Below are 19,327 nucleotides of genomic sequence, written 5' to 3'. Positions count from 1 at the left end.
AGACACAAAGCAGCCATCAGCTGACAGGTGGGTGCTGACATATACGTGCTGTATATGTCAGCACCCACCTGTCATCTATAACAGCTTTGCCATGCTTTACTATTCATAACTTTGAGCCTTAATGCATTTTCAATGATGTTATGTAAAAGAAAGATGTCATATCTTTAATTAATGTTTCTGACACAGTGATGATTGCAGCTACAGAAACAACTAAAACTCAGCAGAAATTATGTTATAGTGTGGCTACACACTACCAGAGGCCATTGAGTTCTGTGATATCACTCAGCATCCCTCACAGGTTTCTTTGGAAAACTGCATCAGCTGTTGTAACCATTGTTGGTGAAAGGAAACTGTCAAAAATGATGCCTAATTTCCCACTTTATTTAGAATGTAATGGCATTTTATAAGTGACCATTATTATACTTTGCATCAAAAAATGTGAACCCAGTAGGACACACTGTGATCACATGTGATTAGATTTTCCATACATACTAATAGTGTGCAGCTAAAGCTACCACTGCCCCACTCTTCATTAAGCATCAGTGTAATATCCTGTGATGCTTTAGTGAGTTTTTCAGTTGTGATTACAACAGCGACACCATGAGACTGAAGCACGTTACTACAAAAGCATTTGTGCAAATATAAAAACATGCAGTTGCTGGAAGCTTTAAACTGGTCCAAGCTGAACCTGGACCAGCAAATTAAAACTGAGGCACTTTAAGTTAAAACCTTTTATTGAAAGTGCTTTGAAATATACACTTAAAAAAAAAAAAAAATCTCTGCATTACATGTTTCTCCACTTTTCTTCTGTTCAGTAAGCAAGATGTGATTTTTTTTTTTAATTAAAATTCAAAGAAGAAAAGCAAACTTGTCAGAGAAAATCTTTCATATTTATATTACAACCTGCCGAAGTCATATTTACAAATCATACAAGAAGAACATCAGTAAAAATTATAGCAAAATTTTTGTTTTAAGTCACAAAAGCTTCTTGGATGGTAGAATATGTTAAGTCAATTTTCTGATCACTTTTTAAAGTTAATCACCAGCTTTTCAATTTTAACAAGGCGACATTTTTTCACTTGGCAATTCAACAAAATAAAACCTCAAAATGATTGTGTTCAAAAATTAAACCCAAAAATGAATGACTTACAAAAATGAGAATTGTTTTCATTCACGACTAAGAGAATATATTATGAAAATTAATGAGTTTTTAGTAAGAGCTTCTTAAAGGTGATAAATGACCAACAGATACAGTTCTGCAATAAATAAAATAAAATGCAGGAAGCATCTGCCACAGGGTGAATTCAAAGGCCATTTGCTGAAATGAGCCAGAATTTGCAGTTTCAGTGGCAACAGCATCAGTGTCTGTTTCACAAAAACTTTGGCTACAACTAGAGAAGGACCATAGATCCATAGTGTTAAAGCTAGACCCATCAAACTTCACACACTTGATCACTGTTCACTATAACAGTACTTCAAAATCAATAAATGGAGTGAATCCAGGTGGCACTGCTGCAGAGCTGGATATTATTTTACTAGTTCCATAGATGACACATATGGCCTATCATTTACCAAACCATGGACTCTTCAGTCAGATTCTAGATAATATGGGATAAAGGCACTTTAGTGCTCAGCCCGCCCAAAAAGTGGGTGTTGCCCCTCAGCATGGATGGGTTTAATCTAAAAACGAGGCATAAGAATTTCTTTTGCAATCACCTAACACCATCATCATGTAATATAATCAGATTTAGAGACGGTGATTTCCCAAGTTGTGCTGATTTCATGCTGTTTTTATCTGGAGCTACTCTTAACATTTTAGCCAGATCAAATTGTTGATAATTTGACACAATCCCAGATTTTACACTTCTTTAAAGAAGCTGTTGGTTTGATTACCTCAGCAACGTGTCCTATGAAGTCAAACCTACTCAGTAGGAGGTTTATTCAGATTGAATGAAGGAAATGAAATGAAATATAAATTCACTTTATAATCTGAGGTAAAGAGCAAGAAAGAAAACTCCAATAATCAAACAACCCCCTATGAGCCAGAACTTGGCAACAATGGGAATGAAAAACTCCCTTTTAAGAGGAAGAAACCTCAAACAGAACCAGGCTTAGGGAGGGGCAGCCATCCACCACAGCTGGTTGGGGAATGAGTGGAAAGAGGAGAAGAAAGAGAAGAGCAGTGAGATACAAGGACTGAAACTATGGAAGAGAGAAAACCAGAGTTAATGAAATGCAGCAGGGGCGGAGTCACGGAGACTATGCTGTAGTCACGCGAGACTTTGTGAATCTCGGCAGTATCGTTAATGGCGGCGTGACTCTATCAGCAAACATTTGCGTGATTAGCCTTTTTTTTTTCGCCAATTTATAACTAGACAGGCTTAAAACTAAAAAATATAGGTAGTTTCTTAGCCTAACTTAAATTATTTTCAACAATCTGGAGGACGGTGGAGAGGACCTGGATAGTTTGCTGCGGTACATCGACGGGTGTTTTGAGCGAGTCGTCATGGGGAAAACAGACAAGACGCCGACTCCCTCCACCAGCAAAGCAACGCCGTCCACAAAAAGAAGCCGCCCAGAAGATTCCCCAGAGGCAACTTCGCCACCCACCACCAATATTGTGGACATTCTGGAGTCCATTAATAACAAATTGTCCAGCTTTGACGCCCGCTTGGCCCTGGTTGAAATCCTTCACAAGGAGTTTCAGGCCCTGCGGGAGTCAGTCGAGTTCAGCCAGCATCAGGTGGAAACACTGGCTGCTGAAAACGCTGTCCTCAGAGAGTCGGTGAATTCCCTCACCGAGGAAACGACCCGGCTCTCAGAAGAAAATAAGAAAATTAAAGAATCGATTATCGAGCTTCAGGCCCGCAGCATGAGAGAAAATCTTGTGTTTTCAGGTATCCCGGAGAAGGCAGAGGAGGACCCGGAGGCTACAGTGAAGGAATTTATCCAAACTCACCTGAAGCTCCCGGAGGACGCCGTGAAGACCATCGCCTTCCATAGAGTCCACCGCCTGGGAGGGAAGCGACCCGGAGCACGCAGACCCAGACCGATCGTGGCCAAATTCGAACACTTCAAAGAAAAAGAGCTGGTGAAGAGCCGCGGCCGGGAGCTGAGAGGGACGGACTTCAGCGTCAACGACCAGTTTCCAAAGGAGATTCTGGAGCGACGCAAGGCTCTATTCCCTATCCGGAAGAAGCTCATGCAGGGAGGCTCCCGGGCTGTCATCGCCGTGGACAAACTGTATGTAAACGGACAGCTTTACCGAGACAAAAACACCACGCCATGGCTCTGCTGATCGATCAGGTGATCTGTGTCCATATTAACGTTCTTTTCTGAGTTTTTTTTTTCTCAACCATCTAAACAGTACCATTAAATAGTCTAAATCTGTCTAAGTAGTACCATTAACGCCGACGAGTCAGCATAGTACCGTGATCGTTTGTTTGTTTGTTTGTTCTGTTTTGTTTTCCCCTCATCTAATTTCATTCTTATGTCACTTAGGTCACTTTTTACATGTCTTTTTTCTTTCTGCACTCAGCAATATGTTTACATCACTTACAATGCTACAGTTTACTACACTAACATACAGCGCAGATGCACACACACCAACATACAGCGCACATACACACGCACACATCAATATAAAGGGCACACGCCAACATACAGAACATATGTACACACACACACACATCCTTAGTGAGCACACAACAGTCCATCAGTTAGTTTAAATATGAGCACACTCAGATTTGTCTCATGGAATGTGCACGGGGCTGGTTCGAGGGAAAAGAGACTAAAAATTTTTAATCGGTTAAAAGACTTAAAAGCAGATGTTGTTTTTCTACAGGAGACACATGTGTCCAAAACATCTGTGCTCACTCTTTCCTCTCCACAGTTCCCTCACACGTACTCAGCCTGCTATAACTCCAAACAAAGAGGTGTAGCTATATTGATTAACAAGAAGATAAACTTTAACATTAGCAACAGTACAATAGACCCTGAAGGTAGATTTATAATACTTAATTTATCTATACAGAATACAGATTTATGTATTGCTAGTATATATGGACCAAATGTTGATGACCCCTCCTTCTTTCATGCTTTGTTCACTTCACTCTCAGATCACTCTGACACCACACTTGTAATAGGAGGAGACTTCAACCTGGTACTTAATGCAGATATTGACAGGCTCAGTACAGCAGTGAGTCAGAGGAACTGGCAGTCTGCAGACATTCTTAAACAGTACATGAAGGATTTTGGACTTTGCGATGCTTGGCGTTCACATCACCCTACTTTGAGAGATTATAGTTATTTCTCACCAGTACACAAATCTCATTCCCGCTTAGATTACTTTTTAGTTAGCAGCTCCATAATGATGGATATCACAGACACTCAGATTCACCCTATCACTATTAGCGATCATGCACCGGTGTCTATGTCTCTGACACAGAAAAGAGTCACACCACCAATCAGGAACTGGAGATTTAATACATCATTACTTAAAGAAGAAGATTTTATTAATTATTTCAAAAAGGAATGGTCAGCATACTTAGAATATAATGATATTCCAGGAATATCACCATGTGTTCTTTGGGAAGCAGGAAAGGCAGTAATGCGGGGCAAAATAATATCTTACTGCTCGCATAGGAAAAATAAAGAAAAAGCACTTGTGTTAGAATTAGAACAAAAAATTAAATCTTTAGAAACTGCCTATGCCGCTTCACCACAAGAACATACAATTATCAGCCTGAGGAAACTGAAACTGGAGCTAAATGAAATAATTGATAAAAGGACACAATTTATGTTGCAGAGGCTGCGTTTGGAAAACTTTGAGCATGGAAATAAATCTGGAAAATTCCTGGCCAAGCAATTAAAACTGAATAAAGAAAAAACAGCTATTTTTTCTATTAAAGACTCGACTGGTATTATTACTCGTGACCCACAACAAATAAATAACTCTTTCAGAGACTTCTATGAAGCCTTATATTCACCACAGATTAACCCATCTGATACTGAAATTGAAGAATTTCTTAATAATATAAATCTACCAAAACTAAATGACAGCCAGGCTGCAGCTCTGGATTTACCTCTTTCATTGTCTGAACTTAGTGAAGCCCTACAGCATCTCCCAAATAATAAAGCCCCAGGCCCAGATGGTTTTCCAGCCGAGTTTTATAAAGAATTTTGGTCTGAGCTAGCTCCCATTTTTTTCAGAATGGTAACTCAGATTCAGAATGACCACATCTTATCTCCAACCTTAAACTCTGCTAACATTAGCCTGCTTCTTAAACCAGGCAAAGACCCCACACTCCCATCCAGCTACAGGCCAATCTCTCTCATTAATGTAGATCTTAAAATAATTTGCAAAGCCCTTGCCAAAAGATTAGAAAGTATTACTCCATTTATTGTACATCCAGATCAAACAGGCTTTATCAAGGGTCGGCACTCAGCCAATAATACACGTCGACTGATAAATATAATAGACTATTGTTCTATTAACAAATTAGAGACGACAATCGTGTCTTTAGATGCAGAGAAGGCATTTGATCGGGTAAATTGGAAATTCTTACTAGCAGTTCTGCAAAAATTTGGATTCGGTTCATCCTTTGTAAACTGGATCAGAACACTACACAGCTCTCCGAATGCGCGTGTTAGGACAAATGATCTCATTTCACAAAGTTTCAGTCTGCAGAGGGGCACTAGGCAGGGCTGCCCACTCTCTCCCTCTCTTTTTGTAATTTTCATTGAGCCGCTAGCAGCAGCAATCCGTCAAAATGCAAATATTAAAGGGATTCAAACTGAAAATATGAACCATAAACTTAGCCTTTATGCTGATGATGTATTACTTTTCCTTGGGAATTCACAAGGCTCTCTTTTGAAGACTATCACACTGATAGATAAGTTCTCATCTATATCTGATTACTCTATCAATTGGAGTAAATCAACAGTTTTGCCTCTGAATTGTAATTTCCAGAGAACCTCTAGGACCCCACTAAAGTCAGGAAATATTAGATATTTAGGCATAAATTTTTCCGCCAGGCTCTCAGACTTGGTACGATTAAATCATATCCCCTTATTAAAAACAATAGAGGATGATCTCACACGTTGGAATAGTTTACCTATATCACTCATGGGGAGAGTTGCTGCCATTAAAATGATGGTTTTACCAAAAATTAATTATCTATTTTCATTGATCCCTAATAAACCTTCTATTCCTTGGTTCAAGTCACTAGATTCAAACATCTCAAAATTTTTATGGAAAAACAAACCGTCAAGAATAAGCTTAAAAACTTTACAAAAGCCAAAACACAGTGGAGGTCTAGAATTACCAAACTTTTATTACTATTTCTTAAGCAGTAGATTGCAGTATATTTCAAAGTGGATCAAATCCAATTCATTAGACAACCCATGGCTGGATCTAGAACAGGCGTTTTGTGGAAAAATAAAAATCTCAGATTTACCTTTCATTAGTTCCAGTATTAAACATCATAACTGCTATAAAGTCCTTAGTATAAATACCTCTCTGACAGCCTGGTGGGAATTTTTAAAGATAACTAAGTCTTCACTCATCCCCTGTAAACTAACACCCATTTGGAACAATCCAGATATTTGTCAGAAAAAGAAAATGCTGAATTTTCCGTTATGGCGTGATAAGGGTATAAATAACTTAGAACATATTATCCAAGATGGAAATTTTATCACGTTCCAAGAACTTATATCAAAATATAGAATTGGCAACGGTAGATTTCTGGAATATCAACAAGTTAAGTCCGTCCTACAGGGAAGATTTAACCTTAATCAATTGAATCTAGAAATGCCTACTTGGGTAACAGAATTTCTTAACCTCTGTACCCCAAAATTGTTATCAAAATTATATAAATTATTAATAAAAACTGATGATTCAGTTTCCCTCCCAATTACAAAATGGGAGCGTGATCTTTCTGTCAACCTGGATCAAAATTTATGGACAGAAATATGTTTAAATATCTTCAAAATGACTAAAAGACCCCAAATACAACTTGTACAATATAAGATTCTCCATAGAACATACTACACTGGACAAAGGATGTTCCAAATGGGCCTTACACACTCAAACATATGCACCCACTGTACAAGCAATTCAGAGGATAATCATCTACACGCTCTGTGGTCTTGTGTACCAGTTCAGAGATTTTGGCAGAGGATTTGTGAAGATCTATCCACATGGTTTAGCTGTCGTATCCCAACTTCCCCCAGACTATGCATCTTAGGTGATGTCAGTGAATTAATTATGGAGTTAAATATATCACACATAGTTCTTACTGCCTTGTGCATCGCTAAGAAGATGATCCTCATGAACTGGAAGACAAAAAATAAACTATGTATTACTCAGTACAGAAATTTATTAGTAGATCATGTTAGTTTAGAGAGAATGTCTGCTTCTTCTAAAAACAAATTGGAGGAATTTGACTCTCTTTGGTTCCCACTGCTCAGCTCCATTACTTAGTGGGGGTGGTGGGCTGCGGGCTCTGCTCCTGATGTGCTTTGTGGGGGGGTGGGGGGGGACTCCGGGGGCCTGGGTAGCTGGTAGCCTCCTGAGGCTGGGGTCCTGGGGCGACCTTCTGGTGATGTCTGTGTGCCTGTCCTGGTTGATGGTGGTGGGGGCTTGGATGGTGCTGCCTTCGGACCTGGGGTGTGGGCGGGGTGCTTGGGGGGGTGGTGCCGGCCCTCGGTCGGTTGGCTGGTCTTCCCTGTATGGCTTGGGGGCTGGGGTCTGGGGCCCCGGCACTGGGGCCGCGCCGGCTCCCGGTGGGCCCCCCCTGGCGCGGGGGGGGCCTCTGCTGTCCCGGCCGCGCCGCCGGGTAGGGTGGGTTGGCCTGACGTCGGGATGTCCGGTCTACGCTTTTGGGGCCCTGGGGTGCCTGCATTGCAGGGGGGTGGGGTGGGGGATGGGGCCGCGGTGGGGTGGTTGGGGGGGACTGGGCACTGCATTTCCATGCCCAGGCCAGTATGTCCTGTCGCCTGTTTGTGTCTATTGTTGAGTGAATGGGCATCTAGGAGGAGCGGGCCGCCCTCTGCGGTGGGGGCGAGGGCGCCAACCTCGGGTGCTGCAGTGCTCCGGGATGCTGTCACCGCGGCCCCGGGCTCACCTCCCCCTGCCCTGTGCTGGGGTGTGGGAGGTCGGGGTGCCTATTGAGCCAGCGGACAGCTGGCTCTCTTCTTCCAGGATTTTTCCTGGTCATATGCCCCCCCCCCCCCTCCCCCTCCCCATACACAAACACACACACACACACACACAGAATACACATCACTCACAGATGTAGGATGGAGAGGCCACGTGGAGAGCTGCACCACCACTTGCCTCTCCGTTTTAATTGCACTTTAGTCATTATAACTCACAACACATACACACTTACACCCTGATACACATAGGACCTTTGGGGCAGGCATGTTACTCAGAGGTTGATGAGATGGGCCGCTGAGGTGGCCCCACTCGGATCCTCGTCACTGTCTGTCTCCAAATTTATTTGCACTTTAGACATGGAGGGTTTTGGGGGGGCAGTGTGGGCAAGCGCTGACGACCAACAGTTGGCGCTTGTGGCATAACTGTCCCCTCAATTTTAACTGCACCCTATACACCTCATTCACTCACAAACATTAACACATAGACCTACAAGTTGGGGAGGAGGAGGGGTGGATGGGTCATCTTACACCCCGATTTCTTGCGTCTCGCCCGGGGTAGGGGTCGGGTGGTTCCTTGGGGACCGGGCTGGTGGCGTCCTGGGGTCGCTGTTGGCCCTGGGGTGGTTTCCACTTGCCCCGCCTTCAGAGGGTGGGTAGCTATGGATGAATGTGTGTCTTTGTGTATTTGTCACCGTCTCCGTGAGTATGGGTGGGTGAGTGAATGTGTATGTATGGCATATCTGTGTGTGGGTAAGTATGTATGGGCATGTATGAGTATCTGTGTATAAATGTGTACACGGGTGTCTGGGTGTGTTTGTATGTATGGCTGGACCTGGGTCTGGGCCTTGTGCCTTGCCTCCTGGCCACTCCTTGCTGGTTGCCTCCTCCCCCCTACCCCCCTGGGATGGGGGTGCCTCGGGGTTCCTGGGTGGGGCTGGGTGTTCTGGCGTGGGTACTGGCCTGCCCCCCTTGGGGGTGCGGTGCGGGGCTGCGTTGGCTTCTTCGGCGTGGGGGGGGGCTCTGTGGAGGGTCGGGCGGTCCTTGGGTGCCGTGGGCCCGGGAGCCCTGCCGCCGGCCAGTGCAGGGGGCTGGCCGCTGGGGGGGGGCTGGCTTCTCATCGCCTTGGGTTCCCTGGAGCCCTCGCTCCTCGACTGGGGGGGCTCCGTCTGAGACCACCCTCTCCCGTCTGCTGGGGTAGGTGTGCGGTTGTCTTTGGACTGAGTGGCCGGGGGTCTTCCTGGCTCTTGGTGGGCTGCTGGTGGCCTGGGGTTCCGGGGGCTTTCCGTACCTGCCTCTGGCTTCTGATGGGTGGAGCTGCAGCGTTTTGCCCTCATTGGTAAGTACGTTCCATGACACAGACACAAACATGACACAGACACAAACGCCCACTCAATCACAACTCAACAAAATTGTTGGTGTGCGTAACATGCTTTGTTAGTTTTGTTTTTCACACACAAATTTATTTTTGCAAGTATTGATAGTATTTTTTTATATGTTAAAGTGATGAAGTATCTGATTAATAGACTTGTGCTCTTTCCCCTTTTTTTTTTTTTTTTTTTGCTCCCTTTCTCTCTCCCTTTTTCTTCTCTTTATTTTCCTCTTCTTCAGCCTGTCAGCTCTGGCTGTTACATAGTATGTGGAAAAATAACTCAGATAAATAAAATAAAGGGTTAAAACATCAACAAGAAGAGCCTATTGAGAACCTATAGAGCTCATCTTGAAATAGCAAATATGTTTGGCACAACAACGCATTCAGATCACAGTTCTGCTTGCAAGATCTACCAGACATGACAGGCTAAAAAAAAAAAAAAAAAAAAAAAAAAAAAAAGAAATGCAGCAGGGGCATTAAGCTCAAAGGTTGTGAAAAAAGTTAAGGAAGGTCTGTTTGTTGCATCATGGGAAGTTCCCCACAGCAGCCTGAACCTATAGCAGCTGAGGGTCAGTTCTGGATCATGTGGTCCAGAAGAGATTGATAGTAAGAACATTTCAAAAATAGAAAATCACACATTCTGATCACTCCTAGAGAGGTGCAGCATCAGTCAGAATGAAAAAAATTCAAATGTGTAATTTGTTAGCACCCATGTTAAGTCCTGAATTATGCTTCTGCATCAGGTCTTTGCGGGACCTACGTATGTAGTCGGAAATTTCCTCTGAGGCCTCTGGAAGTTTTAAGCCTAATCTTAAAAATAGAGAGGGCGTCTGTCTCTTGAATCCAAACTGGGAGCTGGTTCCACAGAAGTGGGGCCTGAAAGCTGAAGGCTCTGCCTCCCATTCTACTCTTAAGTATCCTAGGAACCACAAGTAAGCCAGGAGTCTGAGAGCGAAGTGCTCCATTGGGGTGATATGGTACACTTCACATTGGCAAACTTCAGTTCAGTTGAGTACACATTGCAGTGTTGGCTTTAAAAGCAGACTAATTAGTTGGTCTAAGAATTATTCAGAATGAATAACCACAGATAAATATAACACGTTGGTTTTAAGGTGGATCCTTGAGTTGTCAAAACTGTGGAAAAAGCTCAGTTGTGTTGTCCAGAATTTTCCAAAGTAAGTTAAAGAACAATTTGTGACGAAGCATAAAAGAGGAGAAACATGCACAACATTGTTTCAGTCTCTTAAACACATCCGTCAAGCAATTAAAGTAGCATTATTCAGTAAAGACAGTGGAAAACCATCCTGCCGCTCCATGTGCCTGGACGAGAAGCAAACTAGTCAGAGATTTGTTTTATTAAAGTTTTTTGAATTAATACAAACCCTCCCTTACTCAGCACAGAACATCATTTACCTCAATTCCAAGAGCAGAGAATAGATTTGTACTTTGTCAGTGTAGTGGCAGCCATCCTGTTCAAGCCACGTTTAGATATGAATCCTGTAAAATGCTGCATTCATACCAGTATGTTTTGTTCAGAATTTCCACTTGCATTTTTAAATGTGCTACTGGAAGGCATACAGAGCATCCATGAAATGCATATACAATTATTTTGTGAAAAATAACTTCACTGTCTACTCATTTACTCACCTGGTTCTTCCTGTTCTGGTACAATCTCTCTGTCCTGGCTCTTTATCCTCTTCACTCCTTTTTACTGACAGTCACAAACATTCCATTCAACTAGATATTAACAAAGATATGATCTATAATAATAATTATATTTAACACATTGCTTGGTTATATGAAAGCATCAACATGAAAACAGAACCTACACTGACTTTATCATTGTTTGTTGACTTTTGACTCAGTCCTGGTGCTGTTACCCAAAACTTAAATGCAACAGTGAAACAGAATTTAAAAAGTAATGTGTTATTACTATAGTTATTTTTAGGGGTCCTATGATTATAAAAGGCTCTAAACCTGTGTTTGGTAAACAATGAGAGAAGCTTTTTGGTGCCTAAAGAGGGTTTCAGACCAGTCATTTTTCTTTCATTGGCTTTTTCCCATTGAATATTGCTAAACTGACAACTAAAGTCAGTTTAGCAATATTGGTTGAGCCAAGTGTGCATATTTTATTTCCTGTCTTGGGAAAGAAAATTGGTGGGTTGTTGCTCCCATACATTCAGGACTGCAGCTCTGATGGCAGAGTCACTTTAACTTTCATTTTATAGGAACAGTCTATGAGTGACTAGTTTGCATGAAAACAAAACTTACCCATCACTAACTACCCACCAAGCATTTTTTTGGCCTGCAAAAATCAAGGCTTTATCATGACAAATGACTGTGATTATAATTTTGGCTGTAATTGTGCAGCCCTTGTAGTAACACTGCTGTCTTGATATAAAGACCTACAGCAAGCCATCATGTTTGCTCGTGTAATGTTGGTCTCTGATCTTCTGTTGCTTCGTCTCCTTCTAGCTTACAGCAATAAAGTCGAATCTTTCCAGACATTTGGCTTTTTATTTAAGAACAAAAATCCAAATTTTATCCGACTCAAAGACCAGTCAAAGCTGGTGGATTGTTGCATTATGTGGGTCTTAAAATAATGTTATTCAGCAAACTACGATGATGGCTTCTGGGCAGACACACAAAGGCGTGCTCACTCACACAATGGCCACAACTAGTGTAGGTTTAATCAGTAATATAATAATTCATCATAAAGCAGCTCAGTCTTTCTGCATGGATCAGAATGAATGTAAATGTAGCTCTAAATAATATTTTCCACTGTGACCCTTCAGGGTTCTAATACAAATATTATATATTGTGTAGTATGACTTTGGAAAAAGAAAAAGTTAAAGACATTCATAGCAGAATTATTTTTGTCTTTTTATTTGATCAGTTGATAGAAGAAATAAATCCATTATGTGGACAATAACACAGTCAACTAAATTTGTTAATCAATTACAGTTCCACATGCAATATAAATGCAATCATTCAACGTCAGATGCTTCACAAATAGCAGACTTTGTCAGGGAAAATAAATCAAGCATACACTCAGATACAAAAACTTTCATCTCTCTAATGACAAATTTAGTTCTTGAAAACAATTTTAGTGTAAATATTTGACATCAGATACTTCATACAAACAAAAGAAAAAAGAAAATAACCAATAAAAGCTGTTAATTCATATGACTTATTAAAAACAACGTTGCATTGATGAATGCCACACAGTCTTTTTAAGTGGCAATCGAAAGACATGAACCAGTCTTTCTCTCACGCGCACAAAGTCAAAGTCAGATTTAATCAAAGTAAAAATATTTAACTGAAAGCATCGGGTTTTTTTTAAAGGTCCACATAAACATAGACTTAATGCATTTTAATATAAATTGTTCAAAGAGGACTAAATAAAGTGATTTTCCAACAAAAAGTAATATCGAGGTCTACTTATAATATTTTTGACATTGCCTTCTTTTGGAACTTCTGTCAAAAACAATAAAATGACATGAAATCAAATTACCAAAAGACCAGGATATATATGTGTTTGCATATCTTGTCTTCAGTTTACATTAAGGATTGTTCATCTCACATGATGCTAAAGGACTCTTTCAGGCTTTGTTTGGCCTGCTGGTAGTTGATAATTTTCCAGGTTATGGGAATTACAGCTGGTGCTGCGTCATATTCTTTGGCAAAGTCCGTGTTGTAGTTTGCCATCACATATTTCCAGTAGTCTGATCCCTCAAGGCTCACATCTGGAGGGATTTTCCAGTCTGGGTAAATTTCCTTGTAATTCTTGTGAGGGTGCCATTGACCATTTGTAGCACTGCAGCGAAAACGGCTGTCACTGATCACGAGAGAAGAGCATATGTCAGTGACAAGTTTATCTGTTTTGTCCCACCTGTATCTACCCAGACCCTCTGGTCTATGCAGTAAGGCAAAGTGCTCAGTATGGGCTCCTCCTCCTGCATCACAGGGAGCTTTGCAGAATGGACACTGTTTTCCACACCCTATCAGTCTGTTAAATAGCTCATTCTGGGGCTGCATATGGAGATGATGTAGTTTCTTTTCAAAGCCCAGTGATTGAAACGCTTTTCTAAGATTTTCTGCCATGTCATTCACAGACGCTGTGAGCCAGTGAGAAAACTCTTCCTTGTCAGCATTGTTCAGGATCATGAAAGGACCAAGAGCATCCTGGGAAATAACCAGTTTATCACCAAGTTCTTTGCAAATATCTTCAACAAATGTCTTCAAGTCATCGCGTTTTCCTGTTTTGGCCTTCTTGATGGCAGCATTTATATTCCTGATACATGACTGGAGATGTCGGTTCTCAAACTCAGATATTGTCGACACAGTTGAGAAACGCTCCAGTATTTGGTTGAGTATCCATGTTTTTACATACTTCTCATATGAGCAAGTATAGCTCACATAGTTTTCAAAAACATCCTTTGAAAGCAAATCCAGTAAAACTGAATACTGGAAGGACATTCGTGTGCTGAACTGTTCACATGTCAGCATTTCATCAATGATATTAAGACCCAGGGAACGATTGATAAAGTCTTCAACAGCAGGCTTCAAGCACTGGTTGGTGAATTCTTCTGCCTTCTTCTGACACTGGTCTCGTTCTTGGAACACATCTTTGAAATCATCACAAAACCTTTCCTTGTTTTTCATCAGACATCTGTAGGGATCATTTGCTTGAATGAAATCTTCGTGCATTTTCTGAAACTCTCTGGCTGCAAATCCACAGATGTGCTGTTTTAGAGACACTTCAAACTCGATGTCAGTCTGAACATCTTTATTGTTCTGCAGCTTCTCATCAATGATGTGTAGGACTTCCTGGATGTAAGTGTCACAGTAATTGTTTTTTCTTTTCACTTTTTCACTCACAAATAGAGTGCAAGGATCTATGATGCTGTCAGATAGTTTTTGTGCAGCCATAATGTGATCTTGAATGTTGAATATCTTACAAAATTTGTGTGTAATTTTGTTGAGTCCTTCAGCAGTAATTTTGAAAGGTTCTTTTCCACAATCTTGCAGACGTTTTTGACTTAATAGTTCACATGCACGACTCCCTCTGTGTGACAGATTTGTTCTCAGGGAGTGAGAGATGCTGGTGAAGACATTTGTGGTCTTTTGTTTAGAAAAAGAAAGTTTCTCCAATGTTTCACTCCACATCTTATCAAACTCATTATCTAGCTTTTTGTCACTCATCTGGACATTCTTTTTCCGACACTGATCAATTAGTGCACAAACTGCTTTTTCGATCTCTTTTGTGTGATTCTTCTTGATTTTTTCAAGTTCTGTCATCCCTTCTCTGATTTCTGTTGTTGCTGTGAGCTGATTATAAACAGATCTCTCCATTTCTTTTCGAAGGCTCTTTGCACTGTTTGAGAATTGTTCTTTGAATCCTTCAACCAGATACACGTGACCCTCTGTTTGCCTGAAATACTGTGCCAGATTTTTTAGAAGCTTTGTCTCCCATGTAGACAGCTTTATGGAGGCTTCACTTTTCAAACAGGTGAGAAATTCTTTCATGTCAGAAGATTCAGATTTTGCAGCAACTGTACCAAAATTGGAAATTCTTGTTTCTGCATTTGTTACCCAGGTGTGCATTTCTTTTTTGAATTCCCACTCCCATTTGTTGAATTCTATGCAGAGCCTCATGTATGCATCAGCTACTAGGCTGTTTCTGAAGCTGAAGATGAAGTTTTCGTGCTTTACTGCATTCCACAGACTCTTCATCCACTCTTTAAACTCCAAGATCTCATTAGCAGATGACTCACAGTTTCTCAGTAGTTGGATGATGTTTTTCTTGAGCTCATATACAGCCTCACTGTATCCTGCATTGACTGGTGCCATTGGTGGGTTTCCATTCCAGAGTCCAGGAATGTACCAGTTCCCAGTGTCTGGACTGTACTCCATCACATCAGTGAAGCTCTTGTTCTCCTCTTTCTTTTCCATTTTGGCTGCTGCCTGGGTCATCTCATTTAACTGTTCCAGGAGCAGTTTCCTGTCTCGTAAGTTCTTCTCATGGGCTGAAACATCCGACACATTCTGATGAACAAACTGACATTTAGGCTTTTTTCCCACTTCCTTCATCCTTAGAAAAGCATGAACAACTATTTGTAGGATGTCCTTCATTTCAGCTGAATTCTCCATTGCAATATTGACAATGGTGACATCACTCAGACCAACAACAAGTGTAGCGAGCTCATTGTCGTGCTCATGGCTGTTGTCCAGTTGTGCGAGTTCTGGTGACTTTAAGCCCTCAGTGTCAATGATCACCATGAAGTCACAGTTTAGGACTTTTTTGATGTCTTCATTGATTTTTATGAGCAGCATGAAGGCACCTCGAGTACATCGACCACTGCTGACTGCAAACTGCACTCCAAACATGGTGTTAAGGAGAGTGGACTTTCCTGTGCTCTGAACTCCAAGAACTGTGACCACCAGTATCTTTCTGTTTGGAGACACCAAGTCACTGAGCTCAGAGAGAACATCACTCACCCATCTGAGAGGGATGTTGGATGCATCTCCATCTACAAGCTCAACGGGAAATCCACTGAGCAACAACTCTGCACACAGTTTGGGCAGATGCTGCAACTGTTGACGTGATGGGTCTGTTTGTGAAAGGGACAGTGAGGCTTCATAGATCTGACCCATTTCACGGAAGAAGTGTTCAGTCCCCAGAGAGCTGTTGGAAAGTTGTTTGTCAATTTCTTTGATCTCCTCTTTGTTCTCAGAGTTCTTGCATTTTTCTTTATATTTCTCACGAAGTTCAGACAGTTTTATGCGAGACACGTTATCGAGGTTCATTCGCATCCATTTCAGGAAATAAAACCTCTCTGTTCCTGGGTTTGATATTGCATTGATGAAGCATGTCATAGCTGTGGACATGTCATAAGAGTTCTGCTTTTTACGCAGTTCTTCCTTCTGTACCTGAAGTTCACTTTTGTAATCTTCAATGTTTTCACATCCAACTTTTCGAAACCGAAATTCTTCTTTTTCTAAGCAGGTCAGTTCTTTCCATATTTGGCCTTGCCTTGGCAGCTGATCTTCTTTGTATTTAAGGATGTCTTGAATTTCTGCAGTGATGGCTTCTGCATTTTTCTTTGCACTCTGGCACTCTGGAGAGTCTTCATCTACCAGGATTCCCAGTTCATGGGCAATGTCCACCATCTGCTCTATTTTCATCTTCATCTTTGAGTTCTCAACTACATCTCTGACTGTTTTTCTCAAACTTTTGACAAAGTCTGCATCATTTTTTGTTTTTGTCTTAATAATGATGTTGTTGTTAGTCAAGCCCAACTTGGTTGCTACTGTTTCTAAAGTATCTAAAGTGAAGCTCTTGTTCTCATAGTTACCAACCAAGAAGATCTGTGCCTTGTGGTGTTGGTTGGCAAGTAGATTGCACTCGGAGTTCAAATGGTCAAAGAACACAAAAACTGCTGCAGATGTCTGACACAAAAAGGAGTATTGTGTTTCAGATGAAGTAATGTCCCCACGAAGGTTAGCTACAGCAACTGGCTGACTGAAAACATCGATGTTTGTGTTTCCACAAGGAAGATACCAAGAAATTTCAGTCATTCCGTTGGATATTCTTCTTGGACTGTCACCACACTCCATGTTGCGGTGCACAAAGCTGTCATGGTACTGCTGAGAGTTGCTCAGAAGCTTATTGAGAATTTCTGATTTGGACAAGGAGCACTCACCCAGTCTGACAAAAGAGACCATAGGAAGTTCAGAGAGAACAATTCTTTCCTCAATGAATCCCTTGGAATCTGAAAGAGACTGAGGTCTGTACTTTTTAACAATTTCTCTCATGGCCCACAGCATGAGTGTGCACTGTTTTGTGTCACAGTTGGGAAGCAGCAGAGGAACAGAGAACTGACACATGGACATTTTTAGTGCCATTTCCTGCTGTAGAAAACCATCAGAACACAGAAAGAGAGCAGCAACTATGTCAAGTGGATTTAGCAGAACACCTGTGTTTGGACTACTGAAGAGATTTTTAAGATTTAACTCTGTACTGCCTGATGCATCATCACAGTTTGACTCACAAAGAGATATATATTTCACATTCCTAGCTGTCACATTACCCATCATCAGTTTCTTTAAAAAATACCATGAAAGATCTGATTTACACTTGGCAGGATCATCTGTGATGGTCTTCTCATCAATTTCAAGTATTTTGCTGAGTGACAACTTCACTGTGTAGTGCTCGTCCAAGCCAAGATCCTTCAAAAAGCTTTCCAAGTATGTTTCTGTGGATCAAGACAGGGATTATTAAATATATTGTCAATTTCAAAGAAAAATATAGCATCCTCAACTGCACCAAGAGTTAAATGTGGGTTATTAAACATTAGATCTCTGTCTTCTAAGTCCCTGTTAGTAAATGATTTAATAATTGATTGACATATTGATTTATTCTGCCTTATAGAAACCTAGTTACAGCAGGATATACAGGATAACTGTCAGAATACTCGAAGCAGAGGTTAACGAGGAGGAGTAGCAGCAGTCTTCTACTCCTGTCACGGCTGTGTGCGGGCAAGGCAGGGAGGACCCCAGTGCAGGACACGACGAGAGCTAGGTTCAGTGAAGATTTATTGGTTGTGCTACACAATACACTCAAAACATGAAACTAGAAACTTGAAGACTCGAAACTCGAAGACAAAACACACAGCGAAAACTGACGAGGACCCGAACAAGGAACAGAGGGAAAACAAAGGGCTTAAATATACAGAAGGGGATTAGGGCAAGTGGAAACAGCAGGGGACGACAGGTGAACCAAATGAACCTAATGACAAGGGGGAGCAAAACTAAACACAAAGCACAGGAAACAGACCGTCAAAATAAAACAGGAACTGAGTACACATAACAGACGCAGACCTAACACTGAAAACTTAAGGGAACATACACAAAAACAAGGGAGACTAAACAGCATACTCAAAACAATATATAAGAAACACAACCTGAAAAATACAACAAAAGAAAGCTACACAAAAGAAAACTCAAAACGCTGGGCCACCGGCCCAGGATCATGACAGTACCCCCCCCACAAGGGCCGGCTCCAGACGGCCCAAAACCCGAAAACAAAAAGCCACACCAGGGCGGGCGGCGGGGGACCAGGACGGAGGGCTCGAGACAAAAACAAAACAAAATCCCCAGGAGCAACAACGTCCAAAAAACAAACCAGGAACGAAACAGAAGGCGGCAGCACACGGCTGGAAAAAAGTCCAAACAAAAGAAAACACAAGTCTGGAGGCCGACCGCGTTCCCAGCGGCGGTGGAGAGGACGAAGGCGAGCAGGGGGCCGACCGCGCTCCCAGCGGCGGCGACGATGACGAAGGCGAGCAGGAGGCCGACCGCGCTCCCAGCGGCGGCGACGATGACGAAGACGAGCAGGAGGCCGACCGCGCTCCCAGCGGCGGCGACGAGGACGAAGACGAGCAGGAGGCCGACCGCGCTCCCAGCGGCGGCGACGAGGACGAAGACGAGCAGGAGGCCGACCGCGCTCCCAGCGGCGGCGACGAGGACGAAGACGAGCAGGAGGCCGACCGCGCTCCCAGCGGCGGCGACGAGACAGGACAGGAGGCTCGGACAGAGCGTGACCTTCCAGCACGGGTTCTGGCTGAGCAGCACACACAGGCTCTGGTGCAGGACCCTCTGGCTCATGGCGCTTGGGCTGAGCGGAACCCTCCGGACGCTCGGACTGAGCGGGTCGCACGGGCTCTGGCGCAGGACCCTCAGGACTCTCAGGACGCTCGGACTGAGCGGGACGCACGGGCTCTGGCGCAGGACCCT

At 42.4% G+C, this 19,327-nt stretch overlaps 1 protein-coding gene across 2 annotated transcripts in view; it reads right to left on the bottom strand.

Moving 5' to 3' along the window:
- Positions 1-12,428: 12,428 nt before the first annotated feature.
- Positions 12,429-19,327, bottom strand: part of LOC115796747 (interferon-induced very large GTPase 1-like) — a 32,069-nt gene continuing 25,170 nt past the window's right edge. For both annotated transcript variants that reach the window (XM_030753167.1, XM_030753168.1), the window contains one exon: positions 12,429-17,787. In XM_030753167.1, the coding sequence (XP_030609027.1) occupies positions 13,109-17,787 (4,679 nt within the window). In that variant the 3' untranslated portion in view covers positions 12,429-13,108. The remainder of the gene's footprint in view (positions 17,788-19,327) is intronic.

The sequence above is a fragment of the Archocentrus centrarchus genome, chromosome 18, assembly GCF_007364275.1.
Source record: "Archocentrus centrarchus isolate MPI-CPG fArcCen1 chromosome 18, fArcCen1, whole genome shotgun sequence".
In the NCBI taxonomy this organism is placed as follows: Eukaryota; Metazoa; Chordata; class Actinopteri; order Cichliformes; family Cichlidae; genus Archocentrus; species Archocentrus centrarchus.
The sequence above is the reverse complement of the archived record's forward strand: the minus strand, read 5'-3'. Positions and strand labels throughout refer to the sequence as shown.